Source organism: Lingula anatina, chromosome 2 (assembly GCF_051362555.1).
Source record: "Lingula anatina isolate TDL-2025a chromosome 2, LinAna3.0, whole genome shotgun sequence".
Classification (NCBI taxonomy): Eukaryota; Metazoa; Brachiopoda; class Lingulata; order Lingulida; family Lingulidae; genus Lingula; species Lingula anatina.
Window position 1 is genome coordinate 12,852,942 of NC_141768.1, and position 17,680 is coordinate 12,870,621.

Sequence of the window (17,680 nt, forward strand, 5' to 3'; positions counted from 1 at the left end):
TTTTGCTGTGGCATGCGTTTATGCATGTGTCCATTTCACCGCTCATTCTGCTCTTTACAATTTAGAAGTGACACCATTAATGATTAAGAATAAGATCATGCAAGCTTTTTTTTTCAGTTGTCTTGGCTCCACTTTTATTGCATTTCATAGATCCACTATCTTTTCCGCAGACCTGTCTATTACTTTTAATCTAGAAAGATAGTTTATAACTCAAATTTAATTCATCATAATAATTAATCAGGCAAGATCAAAAGCATTTATGCTTCTAAGAATCCCTCAAGAGTTCAAAGGCAAATATAGTGCAATAAATAAATGTGCATTGCCTCCAATGTATAAAGTACCTGTTCTTGTCATTTTCTATGAATCATCAAGTTATCTTTGCCAACAGCTCTGACCTCCAACCCAGATTAACACCTATTTTTGGTGTATTAGATGATAAGAAAGCAATGTGTGTGTAAAGATTAGACTACCCTTAAGCTCATGTCGTCTGTGAAAATGAATTATGTGCTATGGAATTTAATTGCATCAACCATTTATAAACTTCTCAGTTTTATGTTAAAGGTGTGCCTCTACCACTGTGCACGCCCAATAGAACATATTTTGAAAAGTTTTTTTTTTTTTTTTTTTGCAGTTAGGGGTGGGTATAATGAGACCTATGTTGTTTTTTTGCATTCACTGCTTCATATTATTATGCTATGGCAATATGTATCAACAGATATTTTGGTAAATATAGGCTAGCTATGACAATATACAATTCACATTTTGTGTCACTTTAGACTCAATAAAGCATAGATGGCATATAAGATTAGGAATATTATTAGATTAAAGGCATTAAATCTACCCACTCTCAGGTGCAGTAAGAGCTCTGAAGTAAGCAAACAGTGCTCTCTTTTACTAGTAACATTATCCAATCAGACTTTTCATTTTTTCTGCAAAGATCATCTGTGCTGTAATTGAATTTGTGTTTACACTAGAGACTAAATCAAGATCATTTTGGCAAACCTGTATGAAAGAGGAGGTGAAATGTCGGTTTCTGTCTGAGCCACCACATTCTGATTCTTTTGGTTGATAAATTGGTCAACAAAAAAGTACCATGTCACATTAATCGCTCATTTATCTTTTACTGAATGTTGGAACTTAGTTGAAATTCTTACAACAAATGTTGAAATTTACCTTTTTTCTACACATTTATTGCATTGCTTTTTTGACGATGTCTTCACTGTTCACAGTGATATAATAGTACCACAGCGGTGGCCTTTACCAGCTGTGTCACTTTACATCAAGACCTCAGTCATCAAGGCTCGGCAAAGAAGTGATTTGGTGACAGTACTGTTGATTTAAGTAGCTTGATTTATTTGGGGTGCCGACATATCCCTTCATTGAAAACAACCTTGTGTTTGCACAAGGTAAGGGAATAGAAAGAATATATGCAGGAGATCTATTCTTGGCCTTAAATCTTATTCAGTATTTGACATACTTTTTTGTGTTGTATAGATGAGTTAGCTGTTACTGTTCGAAAATTTGATGGTGGCTGGAGAAAACTGCAAGGCAGATACATTACTGGATGTTCAAATTCTCTGTACTGGAAATAACATCATACAAGACAGTCACACACAACTTCATATAGAAAAATAAAATAATACAATAATGGATATGTCTGTTGTGTACTGGAAAAAACATTGTGAATGGCTAAGATATTGTGCAGGGGCTGTGATGGTGTTTACCTTCCCTATAAGATGCCTGACATAGCAAACCCTCCCTCCTATTGTACTTGATATTTGCCCAACTTCCCGACATGACCCCATCCATTCAAAGGCAAAGAATATTGTAGGCGAGTAGTCAGACAAGTATAATGTTCTGTATATGAGCCAACAGCCTCAAAGATTATTGGAGTTTGTTTAGGCTAGTGGGGTGCCGCCTAGATCTTGTATTTTGCTGGATCATATCATTTATGAGGGTGGGTCACAAGGAAGAGAATGTCATATATCCCCGATGAAAAGTTTACTTTAAGGATTTGATTGTATAGATTTATTGCATGTACTTGAGCAACTAAGGTTGTCCACTCCAATATGGTGCAATATAGATTGCTCTGTTATGACCATATTGTGAGTTGTTATATATTATTATTTGCACAGTCAGATTCCTAATTCATTTTCATATTCATAAAGATTTGAACTTTTCCCTTCTTTCGACTTTTCAGGTGGGAAAACATACATGTTGTTTACTCTTACAAAGTTATTACAGAGGTATAATATCATACACATGAACACACATATAAAAATATACACATGCATACACAATGGGTATTAAACAATGATTAATATCATTCTTTTAACTTAAGTTTAAAGTTTGATCAGTCATTGAAAAAAATAAAAGGGAATATCATTCTGTGCTTAAGATAACATTTGATGGATATTTTACCATGTTGTTGTTGTGGTAGACTTTTTGTTGACCAAGGTTGATGTTCTCTGTTTGAGATTGAAGGGAGTTCCTTATTGTTCAAGTGTATTGGTATTTCAGCCAAATAAGATTTCAGAAGAAGGAGTCGATTGCAATAGAATTTGTTTGGTCAAGTATCTCACACCTTGAGCCAAGTCTAACTTTACATGGTTAAGGTTACAATGGCATTGACTTGAGCCATGCCTTTACACTGCTCTGAACCAATAAAACCATAGTTATTGTTACATCATTTAGAAAGCAAAATTGAAAAGTTACAGGATCATGTGTCCTAGGGGGAAGTGTTTGGTTTATGCTAGATTGGATAGAAAAACTAAGCGTGTCCAAGCGTTAGACAGGAAGATAGAAAGAGAACTACTTAACCCTTGGCATTTGAGTCATGGTGTGAAAAAAGGTCAGTGTTTGATGATGGTTTAGAAAGATAGTGATTAAAGCAAGGGTGTTGCTAGTGGAGCAGGAGCAATTTTTTAATCCAGTCCAATAAACAGATGGAATTTTATTGAACTTGGAGAAAAAGTGGTTCAACTGGTGTGCATTTCTTTATTTGTATTAATTATATTGATATGTACTGGTCTGCAAATGTCACATTTCATGGCATCTGACATTAATCAAGGCAATAGTGTTCCCAAATCTTGATTTACAGTTGTTTTTGACAGTCATTTTTTAGAAAGAATGTCTTCAAAATATTGTTTGGATTAAACTTTTTAGTGCATTGAATTTTATGAATATAGGCTTGGCAAGCTTTTTTGATTCAACATAAATAATAAGGAATAAAATATAGAACATAACAGTTGTTAATCTGCATTAATTAGGTAACAGTCAATAAGATCATATTTTCTTTAAATGTAAAAACTAATGTCACAAGATAAAAAACAAACATATTTTTAAGAAACACTATCCATGCATTTCTTCTTGTCATTTTTAGGTCCCTGGGTACATAAGTAAACTAAATTGAATTAGATTGTTATAGGACAACCCCAAAACTCCAAAATATAGACATTTTACTCCCACCCCCACCCCCTCATTTGTGAAATGCCAATAGAAAACAAAATAAGTTCCTTATATCCTTAAATTTCAAAATGGAGAAGATCCTAGAGAAACCATAAAAAAAGATAAAGTTCTACAAAGTGGCCTCTTTGTGATAGGTGAGTGTGTGTTTGTTGTCAGTGGGTGGGTGGGGAGGTCTCATCACCTGCATACCAGTCTCTACCTGATGTAACCAGCAGCTGTGGATACCAACCCCATCTGCTCAGACAAGCACCCATGACTTAGATATAGTCTGGATAGTTATATATCAATCAGGAATGGCAATGTCTCTATAATGGCAAAACAAACGTGTAGTTGTGTAGATTCAGTTGTGATATATAAATTATTATATATTCTCATTTTTTGCATTCTAAAGGATTACAATGTTCTAATTTTTGATGCCTTGCAAATTAGATTTTTTTAATTGGCAGAATTTGTATTTTGAAGAGGGAATGCACCTATTTGGCCATGTAAGTTAAATGTATGAAAGGATTTATTTTTCAAATTAAATCCTTGCATAATTTTGAGTTATTGATATGATATTGCAATATCAACTACCTTTTTCCTCATTAACACAAGAGGACTTTAATCTTTTCCCAAAAGTTTTAGTTTTATGAAAAACCCGACATTCACTCCCATCTCATAATACAAACATGACATTTTAACTGAGTAGGCTGCATCGACAGTATGTGGACATCAGTCTTCATTTCCTTTATTACTGCATGAGTTTCCCTGCTGAATTGATAAGTGATAGGGCCAGGGCTGTGATGGGTTGTAGGGTGATTATTTCCACTGAATGCTATCTCACAGATCAATTGCTTTGGAATATTACTTTGCCCATCTGCCTGGATAAAAAAAAAGAAGAATACAAAGTTGGATTTTGTTCTATCAACCAACTACTCTATAATGATCATTGAAACTTGAGAATTGGGGGCCTCATAGATTTTGACTGAAACAGACTGCCAATAAACCATATTTTGTTTAGCATGAACTTTTATATTTTGTTCTAATATTTAAGCACTTTTCTTCATAACCTCTTTGTGATATTTTTCTGCCCTTTGTTGTTACATATGGAACATTTTGGTCTTAAAGCTTGCTGTTTCAACCACGAAAGGGTAAAATGACTTAGCTTTTTTCATGTAAGAAGGCATCACAATAGACATGATCCATTTAAATTGAACTTCAGATGTCTTGACCCAGATTTTGATGGAAATAGAATGAATGAGATAGGAATATGATAGGTATGCCAGGTACAATTGCTGTATTGACCTTGTGCAAAGAGCTTTAGAACATAATGTATTTAGAGTTTATATGATGATATGAGTTGTGGAATGCATGGAAGATTGCAAAAATTAATCAGATATACTCTGATAGTGTGCACTGGAAGGATGGTCATATCTGTTAAAATATAAATATGTCATTCATTTTTCCTGTTGTATCAGAAGTGCCATTTATATTTTTTTCTTTGTGCATACACATATATTATTTTATTGGATTTGTCATTTTAAAGAAAAGCTTAATATTAATTTTTTAAAATTTTTATTTCAGCCAAACCAGTAGTAGCCAGGATAAAACAGCTACGACTGCAACGGGATGATTTTGAAATACTCAAAGTTATAGGAAGAGGTGCATTTGGAGAGGTAAGGGTTTGTTTCAGATACCCATGCCACTTTTTGAAGTATTTATGTGATTGTAACTGAGATGTTTGATAGTACTTAATACCAAATGTATTTAGGAAGAACAAATCAAATATTTACCTTAGTTTGTTCATATCTTTTCATCTCTAAGAAGGACTACAGCAATATACATTTCTTTGGTTTACTTGTTTTAGTTTCTCTACAGCCATAATAACCTTGAATTTGAGAATAATGATGCCCTCATCCTTTTTTTTTTAAGTTTACCAAGCAAATCTTTCAGTATATTTTGTGTATCATGGGATTTTAAAAGATGAAACCACTGATGCAAAAAAAAAAATTCTTTTTTTTTTTTTTGGGGGGGGGGGGGGGGGGAGGGATAAAAGTGATGAAAACAATCTCTTTTTTGTTACAAAGAACATTTGCTTTATGTTGCTGAAATGTTGATATTTTCTTTGCACCATAGGTAGCTGTGGTCAAACTGAAGAACACAGACACTGTGTATGCTATGAAGATCCTCAACAAATGGGAAATGTTAAAAAGGGCAGAGGTAGGTGTTCTGGTCTTTAACTATAAAAAAGGGGAATCTAAAGGTGAAACCATGACTGTTGGCAGGTACAAACAGTTTGGAGGCCTGATGTACTCTGCCTAGTTATAGTTCTAGTGATTCACTATTTTGACATGGTAGTGTGTGTGTGTGTGTGTGTGTGTGTGTGTGTGGGGGGGGGGGGGGGTACTTTTGTGTTTTTGTACTCAAAGGCTTGGTTTGACATTGAGTGTAAGAAAAAAGGAATATTTTTGTATTGTACCATAAATGGATATCGCAATTTTGGATACCACATCTATATTCACTAAACTCAAACATGCTTGGTATGGTCTGTGGGTTGAAGGAAAAAGAAGTTTCTGTGATTTTAAATATGCTATATGGTGTTCTCTAGCAAAGTATGCCATGGTACTAAACCTATTTCCCAAAATTTCTGTTGTTTAGGGTGATCTGAAAAAGTGCAGAAGTTGCTTCTTGGCGTGCTTTTGTCAGCTGTGGTATTAAATCCCAGTTAAAGGAGACCATAAAGCAAAGCACATGTCATAGGTTTTGATGGTGTTAAGCTAATTCTTTAAGTACACATTTCAATCCATACGGTATTAGTGTCAAGATGGCCAGACATATTGACTTGTTCAGGCTAAGGTCTGCTAAAAGTGTAGGTGCCAAAATCAATTGCTAAAAGTGCCCTATTAACAAGAGCTTGGTTTGGGATAGCCTTTAAAGAAAAGTGCTTTTTTTGTGATATGTTGTTGATGTTTATTTGTTTGGTTACGTTATCCAGGCAATACTATCAACTGAATAATATCAGACTGATAATGTTGGAAAGAAGTAAATTTTATGTTACTGTACACATATAGAATTGAAGTCTGTTTCATTATTGTCATTTCATATGATAAATTATTATTCTAAATGTATATATGTATGTATGTTATTTCAGACTGCCTGCTTCAAAGAGGAGCGAGATGTTTTGGTAAAGGGGGATAGACGGTGGATTACAAACCTCCACTATGCCTTTCAGGACGATGACTACTTGGTAGGTTATAAATACTTTTTTTCATGACCTTTTTGTCTATTTATGTGGTGGTATAGGTACTGTGCGTAGATAACATTTTATGTAGCCAAAAAATTCACCCTGTTGCACTGTGAACTTGAACACACTTAGCATACAGAAGATTTACCTGGATTATATAGGCATTCTTCCAAAGACTGCTCCACTCGACATATTGGGGTATACATAAACTATATATCTTTCAACAGAGAAAAGTCAGCTTCACCAATGTATCCCTATAATATGAACAGAATGAAACGATCTCTTATCCTAGATGTTAGAGGCGGAGGAAGTGATGTCACATTGAAATGGGGGGGGGGGGGGGGGGGGATATTAACTGGGAAGTGCTATTGCTAGAGTATAAAGATTTTATACATACATGAAGACAATGGTATAAACCTTAGTGATAAATATAGTGATATTTCAATAACTATGAGTAATAATGTCTACAAGTAAGGAATACTACCCATGACTCATATACGCAGCATGTTTTGCTGGATAATTGATGGAAATTGTAATAACTTTGGTCAAGTGTGTTTGGAAAGTCATCTTAGCATCAAAGTTGACCTTGTGGTACATTTGTGTTATGATTTTCCTTTATCTTTGAATTTGTTTGCTGTGTTTTGAAAATTTGAATGTTATTCAAATAAATGGGAATTCAATATAATTGTAAAAAGAGAAAATTATCTGTTAGTATTGTTGATTTATATCTTTACATTTACAGAAAAAAAACAAAACAAAAAATAATTAGTATCTTTTAATGTAGTAAATAAAGTTTAGTAATATTCTCTTCAAAATAAATTGATTTTGATGAAAATTTGTTTACACCAATTTGTTTTCCCAATTGCTTTTTTCAGTATCTGGTTATGGACTACTACTGTGGAGGAGATCTCTTAACTTTGCTGAGCAAGTTTGAAGACAGACTCCCTGAAGATATGGCCAAATTCTACATAGCAGAAATGGTTTTAGCGATAGACTCTTTACATCGGCTTCGTTATGTCCACAGAGACATCAAACCGGACAATGTCCTCCTTGACCGATCTGGGCACATAGTTCTTGCAGACTTTGGTTCCTGTTTAAGACTCATGAATGATGGCACTGTGAGCATTCTTTTTATTTTTAAATCCCACCGTCATGTTTATTTTAAGAAGTATATGGTTTTTGGTTTTATACTTTTTGTGGATCTTTGGGTGGTTTTCCTATATAGGTAGCTTATGTGGCGTGATGGTTGGGTGGGAGGGAGGGCAAGCATGGCAGAATGCTGACCCCCCAGGTAAGGGATGAAAACAAAGCACTAATATGATGTACTAGATTCATCATTTCTTTGATACTTTTAACTTCATACAAGCTGTATTTGGAAAGATAGACATGTACCGCACCTGCCTGTAGTAGGCAAAATACTCTGCATGGGACGTGGCAGAGTTCTGGGATTTCAGAGGTCAGAATAAGGTGAAATTTATCATCTTCCCTTGTGAGGGATTTTGAATTCTATCTATGAGGGCAAACATTTGAGGCCAGTTAAATGGCTTTGCCAGATGTCTTGAAGGGCAAGAAGGAACTTGGGGATATTTCAAAGTATTTGGCAAAAATCAAACATATTGGGTGACAATGATGGTTCTATCTCATTATGAAAGTGACCAAGTTTATGCAAAACATTTTTGGGATATATTTAAAGATACAATTATCCTGGGATTCCCTGATTCCATGGAATTTTTTTACTGATCTAATCACATCTTTCCTATAATGAAGTGGTACATTTTGGTATATAAAGGAATTTACTTTTTGTGTCATAAGAATGATATGTTTGTCTTGTTAATATAACCAGTTGGTGGAGAATATTGATTTGGCTAATGTAATGTTAGGTGTATTGATCATGGCTCCAGATAAAATGTTACCTCATGGGATCATTCTACTAAATTCCCAGTCTGTTTAACTAGAATCACCTAGATTAAGGACACATGGTTTGAGTATAGTTTGTCTGCCTTGGCATTCTGGGCAAGGGTATCTTGGGTTAAAAACTGCTCTAGCAATTTGTTTGGGAATTTGCTAAGGGATTGATTTCTAGTGAATTTGATTACTTACAGTGTGCTTGGTTTTTATGTACAGACACAGATGTGTCTGTACATATTGCCATCACCTGCGTCTGTCGTCGCCGTCGCCGTCGCCGATCATGTCGCCGTGCACTTTCAGCGTTAACACCATAAGCGGAAGACAGTTTTACTTTTTGGTTTTATATTAACAGAGCTGACTAATATTCATAAAACGCAGGTCAAGTTCGAAAATCAGCATGATCGGGCCATTATTGAAGAATTTATGCTGTTTTTTCACTTTTTAGCATATATGCAACACTGTTAACACATTTCAAGGAAAACCGATAGGCCTGTTGTCATGAAACTCACAGGAATAATCAATCTTACTAAAACACAGATCAAGTTCGAAAATCGGCATGATCGGGCCATTATTGAAGAATTTATGCTGTTTTTTCACTTTTTAGCATATATGCAACACTGTTAACACATTTCAAGGAAAACCGATAGGCCTGTTGTCATGAAACTCACAGGAGTAATCAGTCTTACTAAAATGCAGGTCAAGTTCGAAAATCAGCATAATCGGGCCATTATTTTATAAGTTATGCTGTTTTTTCACATTTCCTCAGATTCAATTCTTAGGCATGTTAACAGTCTCATTATTTAACTAATAAGATTCGTAAAAGTGTTTGTTTGACATTTCCTGCATCTTTACAACATTGTTAGTTGATTATGTAAAAATGATGGTAAACTTGTCATCATGTATTGTAAAATAAAGTTTCAAAAATGGAAAAAAAAACTCATATCATTGCAGTTTGTCAGATTCATTCATTCACTATGTTCAGAATCTCAGAATGGAGGAAATTGGACATTAAACACTGTTCTATTGATATTTTTCCCATCTCATCAATTTTCTAAGTTGATCATATAAAAATGGCAGTAAATTGTTAATTTTGTTATATGTTAAAAAATTGTTAAAAATGGAAAAAAAACATTTCAGGACAGTGCTGTCTTGTCTACATTTTGGCATTTTGAAGGTATGACTTTGAAGTTCCTTGGGTCTGAAGACCTTTGCTAGGCACATTTTCTGAATATCCATGATACTAATATTTTATTATTAAAAATTGATGGTTATTATCCTGTTAAACATTATGTAATATTGCATCAAAATTTGAAGAAACCCCTATTTTTGGCACTGCTCCCATGATGACCATTTAAGGAAAACCTGTCATTACTGTTCTCAAACTTACAGGATAGAAACATGGGACATGAATAAAGCTTCAGTGGCCAATGCAGTCTGTTTGGTAAATTTTTCTGGCAGTTAAACTGTTTTTTTTTTTTTTTTTTTTTTTTGTTTTTTGTTTTTTGTTTTGTTTTTTTGTGAAAATTTAATTTTTATCTATTGGCATTTTCAAGGTGTGACTTAAGAACCTCCACGAGCTTGAAGACCCATGCTAATCACATTTTCTGAAAATCCATGATACAGATCTTTAATATTAAAAACTGAGGGTCATTCTGCTGTTAAGCATTATGTAATATTGCATTAAAATAGAAGAAAACACAATTTTGGGTGCTGCTGCCATGATGACCATTATGGGAAAACCATGTTACTTATGATTGTCAAACTTTCAAAAAAGAAACTAAAGACTAAAATGCAGCCTGAGTTGGAAAAGCAGTCTAATTGGCTTCTTTTTCTGGAAGTTATACATTTTAGTAAAATATTCACTTTTATCATGTTGGCATATTTATTGTGGGACTCGAAGCTCCCATGGCCATAAAGCCAAATGGTAATCAAATTTTCTACATGCCCATGCTATTTATAGTCAATAATCAAAAATTGGTGATAATTATTCTGTAATTTATTATGTAATGTTACATCAAAATTGACAAAAATCTTTTTGCACTGCTACTACAAACATTATGAAAAGAGACTGTATTACTTATTATTATTTTCAACTTACAAGTATGATTTGTAGGATTGGCATGCAGTTCAAATAAGAAAGCCAGCTCAAATGGGTTATCATTTATTATTGAATTTAAGCAGTTTTATGTGAAATTTTCATTTTTCTCATTCTGGCATTTTCAAAGTGTGAACTTAAACTTCCATGGGCCTGAAGCCTTACGCTTGTTACACATTTCACTTACATTGGTATTACCTGTTGAGCATAATTAAAATTTGATGTTGAATTTGCAGTTAAGCATAATGTACTTTTACATCAGAATTGACAGTAGCCTATTTTGTGCATTGTTATTGTCTGCTTTTTGTCTGTACATTTGACAGCTTTGCTGCCTTGTTCTTTCTGACAAGCACCATGTCTCTGATTTCTGTCTAGATTACCAGAAAATATTGATCTTTCTGCCTTGAAAGGAAGTTTTTGTTATGATTATAGTTTGTGAATATAGATTTTATCTTTTAGTGATTCGTAAACTTCTAAGAAATTGTGGGGTCACAAGGGAAAGCCTGTACCATCGCTTGTATTGAGTTGTTGAAAAGAAGTTGATCTTTATATTTATTTATCAAATCCAAATAATGTATCTTTAATAATTAGTTGTAAATTGAAAGCTTGAAACTTGGATTTGCCTATTATTCTTTACCTCTAAAACAGTTGAGGTAAAATGATACCTTGAATATTGATTTGGCAATTTGCCCAGTTTGGATACTTCACTCAAAGCAGTACATGATAATGAAACCATATAGTGCAAATCTAGCAATGAATTATTCAAATTTTTATGATCTTATGTTACATTACAGGTACAGTCTAATGTAGCTGTTGGCACTCCAGATTATATATCACCAGAAATTCTTAGGGTAGGTATTTGTAAAATCCAGTCCAAGTTCTCATTTACTGATTCCGAATGCTTTCTTAAAATAATTATTTTGATTGTAAAAATGGTGCCATATTTTTTTTTTATTCTTTTGAAGGATTTTTTTGCTATCAGTAACTGTTATCAACATGTATAACTGACTGCATTTCTTGCCTTATGGATTTGTTGTAAGGCTGTTGTGATATTTGTCACAAAAATGTTTCATTCCATAATTGATTTTCACTGAATTCAAAACTTACATGCTGTGTTTATGGGGGCATATCTGATTAACACATAAGAGCCTCAAGTCCTGTCTGTCAGCCTATGATGAATTCCAGGTTATAAAATGATGTTTATATTCCAGGCAATGGAAGATGGTCACGGTCGCTATGGTGCAGAGTGTGACTGGTGGTCTCTAGGGGTGTGCATGTACGAGATGTTGTACGGGGAGACACCATTCTATGCAGAATCATTGGTGGAAACCTATGGCAAAATTATGAACCACAAGGTAAGATCCTGTCTGTAAAGAGGCGCCTTGGAGGCGATATGATGCTGTCTGTTTCTACCCAACTGATTGATTATGTTTAGTTAGTGAAAAAAAAGAAATCCCTTGATTATGCTAAGAGGAGAACCGCCCATGAAGCAAGTCATATAGTTCTGTAAATGTATTCTTTCAGTCTAGAACAAGGCTACACAGAATATGAACCACTCACAATACCCATTCAGAGAGAAATTGATATCCGGATGTGAAATTTGGAATAAGCGGTTTATAGTAAATTCGAATAAGAGAACGTTTATAGTTTATCCCAGAATTGAAGTGCTGCGGATCCATTGCTTTTTAATTAATGGTTCCAGCACAAGTAATGGCTTTGCTGCAAGAAAAAAGATAGAGCATCTTTTTGAAAATTACAGTAAGAGTTCTTGCATCCTTGAAATGATGTGCAGGAAAAAAGTCAGTTCATGAATTCATATCCAGTTAGAAAAATCACTTGAGCCTATATGCTGCCATTTAGTTTTTCATTGCAATTGCAGCCTTCAGAATTGCTTCTCGATATGTGCCAAGTAATGAGTCATGCCTACTTGCTCACATTGTGTTGGTATACAAGCTTCCTTAATAAAACAAAAACCTCTACCCAAGATGTGTCAGCAGCGCTGTTAAATAAAGGAAACTCCCTAGATCACATTGTGGGTGATTTATTGTGAGATTCATATTTGAAAATATTGTTAGGTCCATAAAAACTAGGAACTGTCAGATAATACATAAGGTTAAGGAAGGTTAAATGAAAAGGATGGAAAGGAATGCTGTTGAATTGTATAGAATGTAATGATTGAGTTCATTTTGGAACAATCTTGTTGCATTAGTTTCATTTGGAACCCAAGGGAGTATGAAAACAGTAAGCAGTCCAACCACAACAAGCACCATTGTTGCACAACCAATTAGAGTGTTCTTTAAAACAGAATGAGAACATTTTACATTACACTAGTATGAGAATGAATAGTGTACCTAACTGGTGAAGAAACATAGAAGAGAAACTATTCAAATCTGATTTACATTGCAAAAGTGCAATATTTTCACCTGTAGTAAAGAAAGGATATGTTGTATCTCTAAGGTATAGGCTAAATATATGTAATATAACATTTCCTCTAGTTATAGCTTAGTCATCACAAGTTGTCTAATAAAGATAAGAACTAAAACTTCTGTGGAATCTACCTTTTTGGCGTGTCAGTCAGACTAGGTGAAATCACCACAGATGCATGATAAGATATTGCAGTAAAATTGCAGGTGGAAATTAGTAAGTTCACAGGAATTTACACTTATTTCAGGAAGTTACACCTTTACTGCTCTGTTGTTGTTTCTTAGAAGGAATTAAATAAGAATGGATCCATTTATTGTGATTGTATTAAAAATCAGACAAAAATTTACTGTAAGAAGTTAATAATAACATTTTTGATCTTATGTGATGACAGGTGTAATTTTATAGTGTGTATTTCTATAGTAGGGTGGATCAGTGATTACCTTGAGGGTAAATCAAATAATTGTCTCCTTTCACCAAGATATAAGGGGTCTTCTGGAATATCTGTTATGAGGGACCAATATTTTCTGAGGGAACACTGTCCAGAAGAACAGCTTTACTCTTGATTAATTGCTGTAGTCTTCATGAGATGAAGACAAAAGTTATTATTTTATATTTATTTGCCAGTTCCAGTGTATGGTACAACAAAGATCTTATCTTATTACCTTATCTCTCTTATCGGTATATATCTTCCAGACAATGCCCCAGCTGCTTCAGACACTCCAGTTCTCTACTGTTCCAATCAATTGCTATGGTCTGTGTAACAATTATTTTTCAGTCCCACGTTGACATTTTAATCAGAGATCATTTTACCCTTGAAAAGTTTCAGACCTCTGGCAGCATTATAAAAGCAAAGTGAATGATGTCACTGTATTAGTTAATATTTGATATGCATCTCATTTATGCTTTAAAGGGATAATAACTCTTCGTATGAGATCTATATTTCACAATAAAAACCTTGTGAATAACTCATAGAAATATAATATATTCTGTTTTACCACAAAAACAGCAGATATAGCTATTATTCTGATATCTGAGCTTGTCTTTAGACCACGTGACCTCCATTGATGGCTATACTCTGTTAAAATCTCTTAAGAGATTTTAACAAAAAACCAAACTTTTTAGAAAAAAACCAGGGACCAACTTTGAATGTAAAAATGGATTCATTAACCATTGGAAAGTATGGGAAAATTGTTGTTTACTCCAGGAAAATTCATTTCTTGGCCAAAATGAAGAGTTATTATTGCTTTAACATCTTCAGTCAATGGGTATCTATTTCTATAATTTTGCATTTTAATTAAAATTTGAAAAAAATTGTGAATTATGGGTTCTGTGTGTTTAGATTACAATTTGAAATTATGCTACTTCCAAGACCAATGAACAGAGTTAAAATAACAAGCAAAAAGGGCTGATTTCTGAAAATCATTCTCCCATATTTCTCACTTTTACCTCATTTTATTTCAGAATCGTTTTGAATTTCCTGCTGATATTAATGATGTGTCTGAGGAGGCCAAGGATCTGATGCGTAGGCTGATCTGTAGTCAGGACCAGCGTCTGGGGCAGAATGGGATTGAAGACTTTATCAACCACCCTTGGTTTGAAGGGAGGATAGACTGGGAAAATATTAGACAAAGTATGTAAACAGGGTGTTCACCATGTGTACATTGTGTTCTTGTCACCCAGCAAAAGGTGTAGTTTTGCATGATGTATGATTTTTACACAAACATCGCAGTTTGATTCATATATTTTATAAGGACTATTTAAAAGTTATACTGGTAAGTGAGAGTGAGAGAGAGTGGTGTGTTTACATACATTTCAGCTTGCGTATGCACCATCTATATGTTTTTAGAATGACAGCACCAGGCATTCCATCTATAAATGTCTGTTTGATTGCTTGTCTTTTTCTTACCCACCTGTACAGTATCTCCTCTATACTTAGTTTGATGTTTTTGATATCTCTTTGCCAGGTGAACCACCATATATACCTGATGTCAGTAGTCCAACTGATACATCCAACTTTGATGTGGAAGACACCGATTTCAAACAAAGTGTGAGTTTTTTTCTGTGGTGTTGTGCTGACATTTTGTTTTATTTACAGACAATTTTACATAAAGCAGTCAGGTGCATTGCTCTTTTTTTGCTACCAGAGCTTATTAAGAGTTTCAATTTTGATTTTAATGTTGTTTTAGTTAATGCTACCTTTGTGTTTTAGTTAATGCAGATCGTTGAATTGTATTGCTTTAAATATACTGCAAACATTTAGCTGATGGGTTTGTATGACTTCACTAGTCATGGTTTATTGTCTGTTACAGGAATCTGTCCCACCGACCTCCCATTCTGTGTTCACTGGTCATCACTTACCTTTTGTTGGCTTCACATTCACATCAAATAGGTAAGTTAAAACATATTGTATATAGTTGTTTGTTTAAATATGAGAAATATATTGTAGTTATCACCTGTCAAAGTGACACTGTGTTTGTTTTAATCCCATGCAGTAATAGATCTAGTTTGATACAAGGTTTCATATTTTCTGTATCATTTTATTTCTTAGTCGTATGTCAGATCTGGAAGCTTTGGCAGACGGTTTTAGTCAAGAGACTTCTGAAGAGAAAACCAGCAGTGTCAGCACTCAGGCGTATGAGAGAAGGATTCAAAGATTAGAACAGGAAAATAAAGAATTAGACAGAAAATTAAAGGGTATGATGATAACTTTGATCTTTTTCAAATATTTCTGACATTTTGTACCTTGTCATTGAAAAAAATCCTTTTGAATTAATTTATCCATTCCTATAAATGGTGTATTACAAAGAATGAAAAGGAATACAGTTTAGATATGAAACAAAATTTTAATCCATCAGAAAACTTTTCTTTTAAAATCGGCCCCCTATGCCACAAAGAGCAGGTTATACTTGTTCATCATGGGAATAATAACCTATGTTGGATTCCATGAATAGCATTTCTTGAGTCATTGCGTGAAAAGATAAGTGTGCAGTTCGTGGTGACCTTTACATGGTATTGAAGTGCAGTGGATATAGAGCTTTGTGTGTGCTCTAAACCTATTTGTCATGTCTGTTTAATGCTTCACCTTTCTCCAAAATTTGCTAGGTTATGTCTGTAGCAACTTTTGGTTTGATGATTTGTGAAGGTGTTACATGCATGAAATTTTTTCTTATTAGAAAAAGTGATTATCTTTCATTTTTTTATTGAGGGGTGGGGGTGGGGGGTTAAAGGTGCATTTCCCAGTTTCTGGAAAATCATTTTATTTGATATATAAAGGAGTTATTTCTTGTAGAGATATTTTGTTAGATGTTTAGCATGTAACCTATTCTGACATTTACCTGTTCACAAGATACCTGTTGTTTGTTATATCACCCTTCATGGACATATCTAATACACCCAGTAGGTGTATTTTCTTTTTGGTGATTTGCCATGTCACTTCACAATATTTTCATTTATAGTACATGGATGTACTGTTTGTTGGGAAATTGACAAGGTTTTCACCTGTTAAATATCCATGATTTGAAAAATTGTACCCCTGCCCCTAAAGCCAACCCAACACTATCTGAATGTGTTAAATACAAAAATTCATTCATACATTCATTAATTCATTTATTCATTCATTTATTACTTACATATATATTTTACATATTGCCAAAAATAAATTTTATAAGACGTTGAACGATAATCTGTCAATTATCTTCAGATGCCACACGGGTCATTCAGAGCCAGTTTGGGAATGAAGCCCCTGGATCCCCCTCTCAAAGTGCTGACCGTGAACTTCAGCACCTCCGCACAGAGGTAGTCAGGTTACAGGCCCAAGTTAAAGGTCAGTTGCTTATTCAAACTTTAGACTATATATTGTCGAAAGATACGTGATATGATGCTGAAGAGTGCGCATGCATACATGTGCGTGCATTCGTGCATGTATAACTTGCTCTCTTTTATTTGCTTTTGTATACATGAATAAAGGAAATGTGTTATGTGTTACAATATTACATCATAATTTGAAAATATAATACTCATATATTATAGATGAGCTACTGAAGTGGAGCAGTAGTAAATGGTGATACAACCTGCAAATGTCTTTTAATTAATCTTGTTTATTATTTCAGAGACCCAGCGTGACCTTGATGAAACCCTGGCCATCAAGCAAGAGTTGGAGACCATGGAGGGGGATAAGAACACCAAGCTGAAGGCGCTGGAAAAGAGCAGCAAGAATTTAAGTCAAGAAAAATCAGAATTACAACAGGTACAAATAGAAATTAGGAAAGATAGACATAGATGTGATTTTTGCAACTTTGAGAGCCACTCAAGCTGATTTCTTGAGCTGTTTTGTTATATGCATTGTTTTTAATGGTTTTGTTAGATGGTGGGAAAATTTTAGTTGCAACATTTTTATAATTCAGGAATTGGAAAGTCTCCAAGAAAGATATAGAACCCAGACTAAAGAACTGAAAGATGCCATCGGTCAGAGGAAGCTTGCAATTGAAGAGCTAACAAACATCACAGAAAGGTATTGTTTAGTATTGCTATCAGTGGAAGCTTGGCAACATATGTTTGTCGCA

General features: G+C 34.2%; 1 protein-coding gene across 6 annotated transcripts in view; it reads left to right on the forward strand.

The window, feature by feature from the left end:
• The window catches only part of LOC106176436 (serine/threonine-protein kinase MRCK alpha), a 40,505-nt gene that overhangs the window by 1,923 nt on the left and 20,902 nt on the right, over nt 1-17,680 (forward strand). For all 6 annotated transcript variants that reach the window (XM_087004437.1, XM_087004439.1, XM_013558814.3 and 3 more), the window contains exons 2-14: nt 5,032-5,123; nt 5,584-5,667; nt 6,599-6,694; nt 7,567-7,809; nt 11,489-11,545; nt 11,906-12,049; nt 14,580-14,748; nt 15,083-15,165; nt 15,428-15,507; nt 15,667-15,812; nt 16,819-16,941; nt 17,228-17,364; nt 17,522-17,628. In XM_087004437.1, coding sequence (XP_086860563.1) covers nt 5,032-5,123; nt 5,584-5,667; nt 6,599-6,694; nt 7,567-7,809; nt 11,489-11,545; nt 11,906-12,049; nt 14,580-14,748; nt 15,083-15,165; nt 15,428-15,507; nt 15,667-15,812; nt 16,819-16,941; nt 17,228-17,364; nt 17,522-17,628 — 1,561 coding nt within the window. The remainder of the gene's footprint in view (nt 1-5,031; nt 5,124-5,583; nt 5,668-6,598; nt 6,695-7,566; nt 7,810-11,488; nt 11,546-11,905; nt 12,050-14,579; nt 14,749-15,082; nt 15,166-15,427; nt 15,508-15,666; nt 15,813-16,818; nt 16,942-17,227; nt 17,365-17,521; nt 17,629-17,680) is intronic.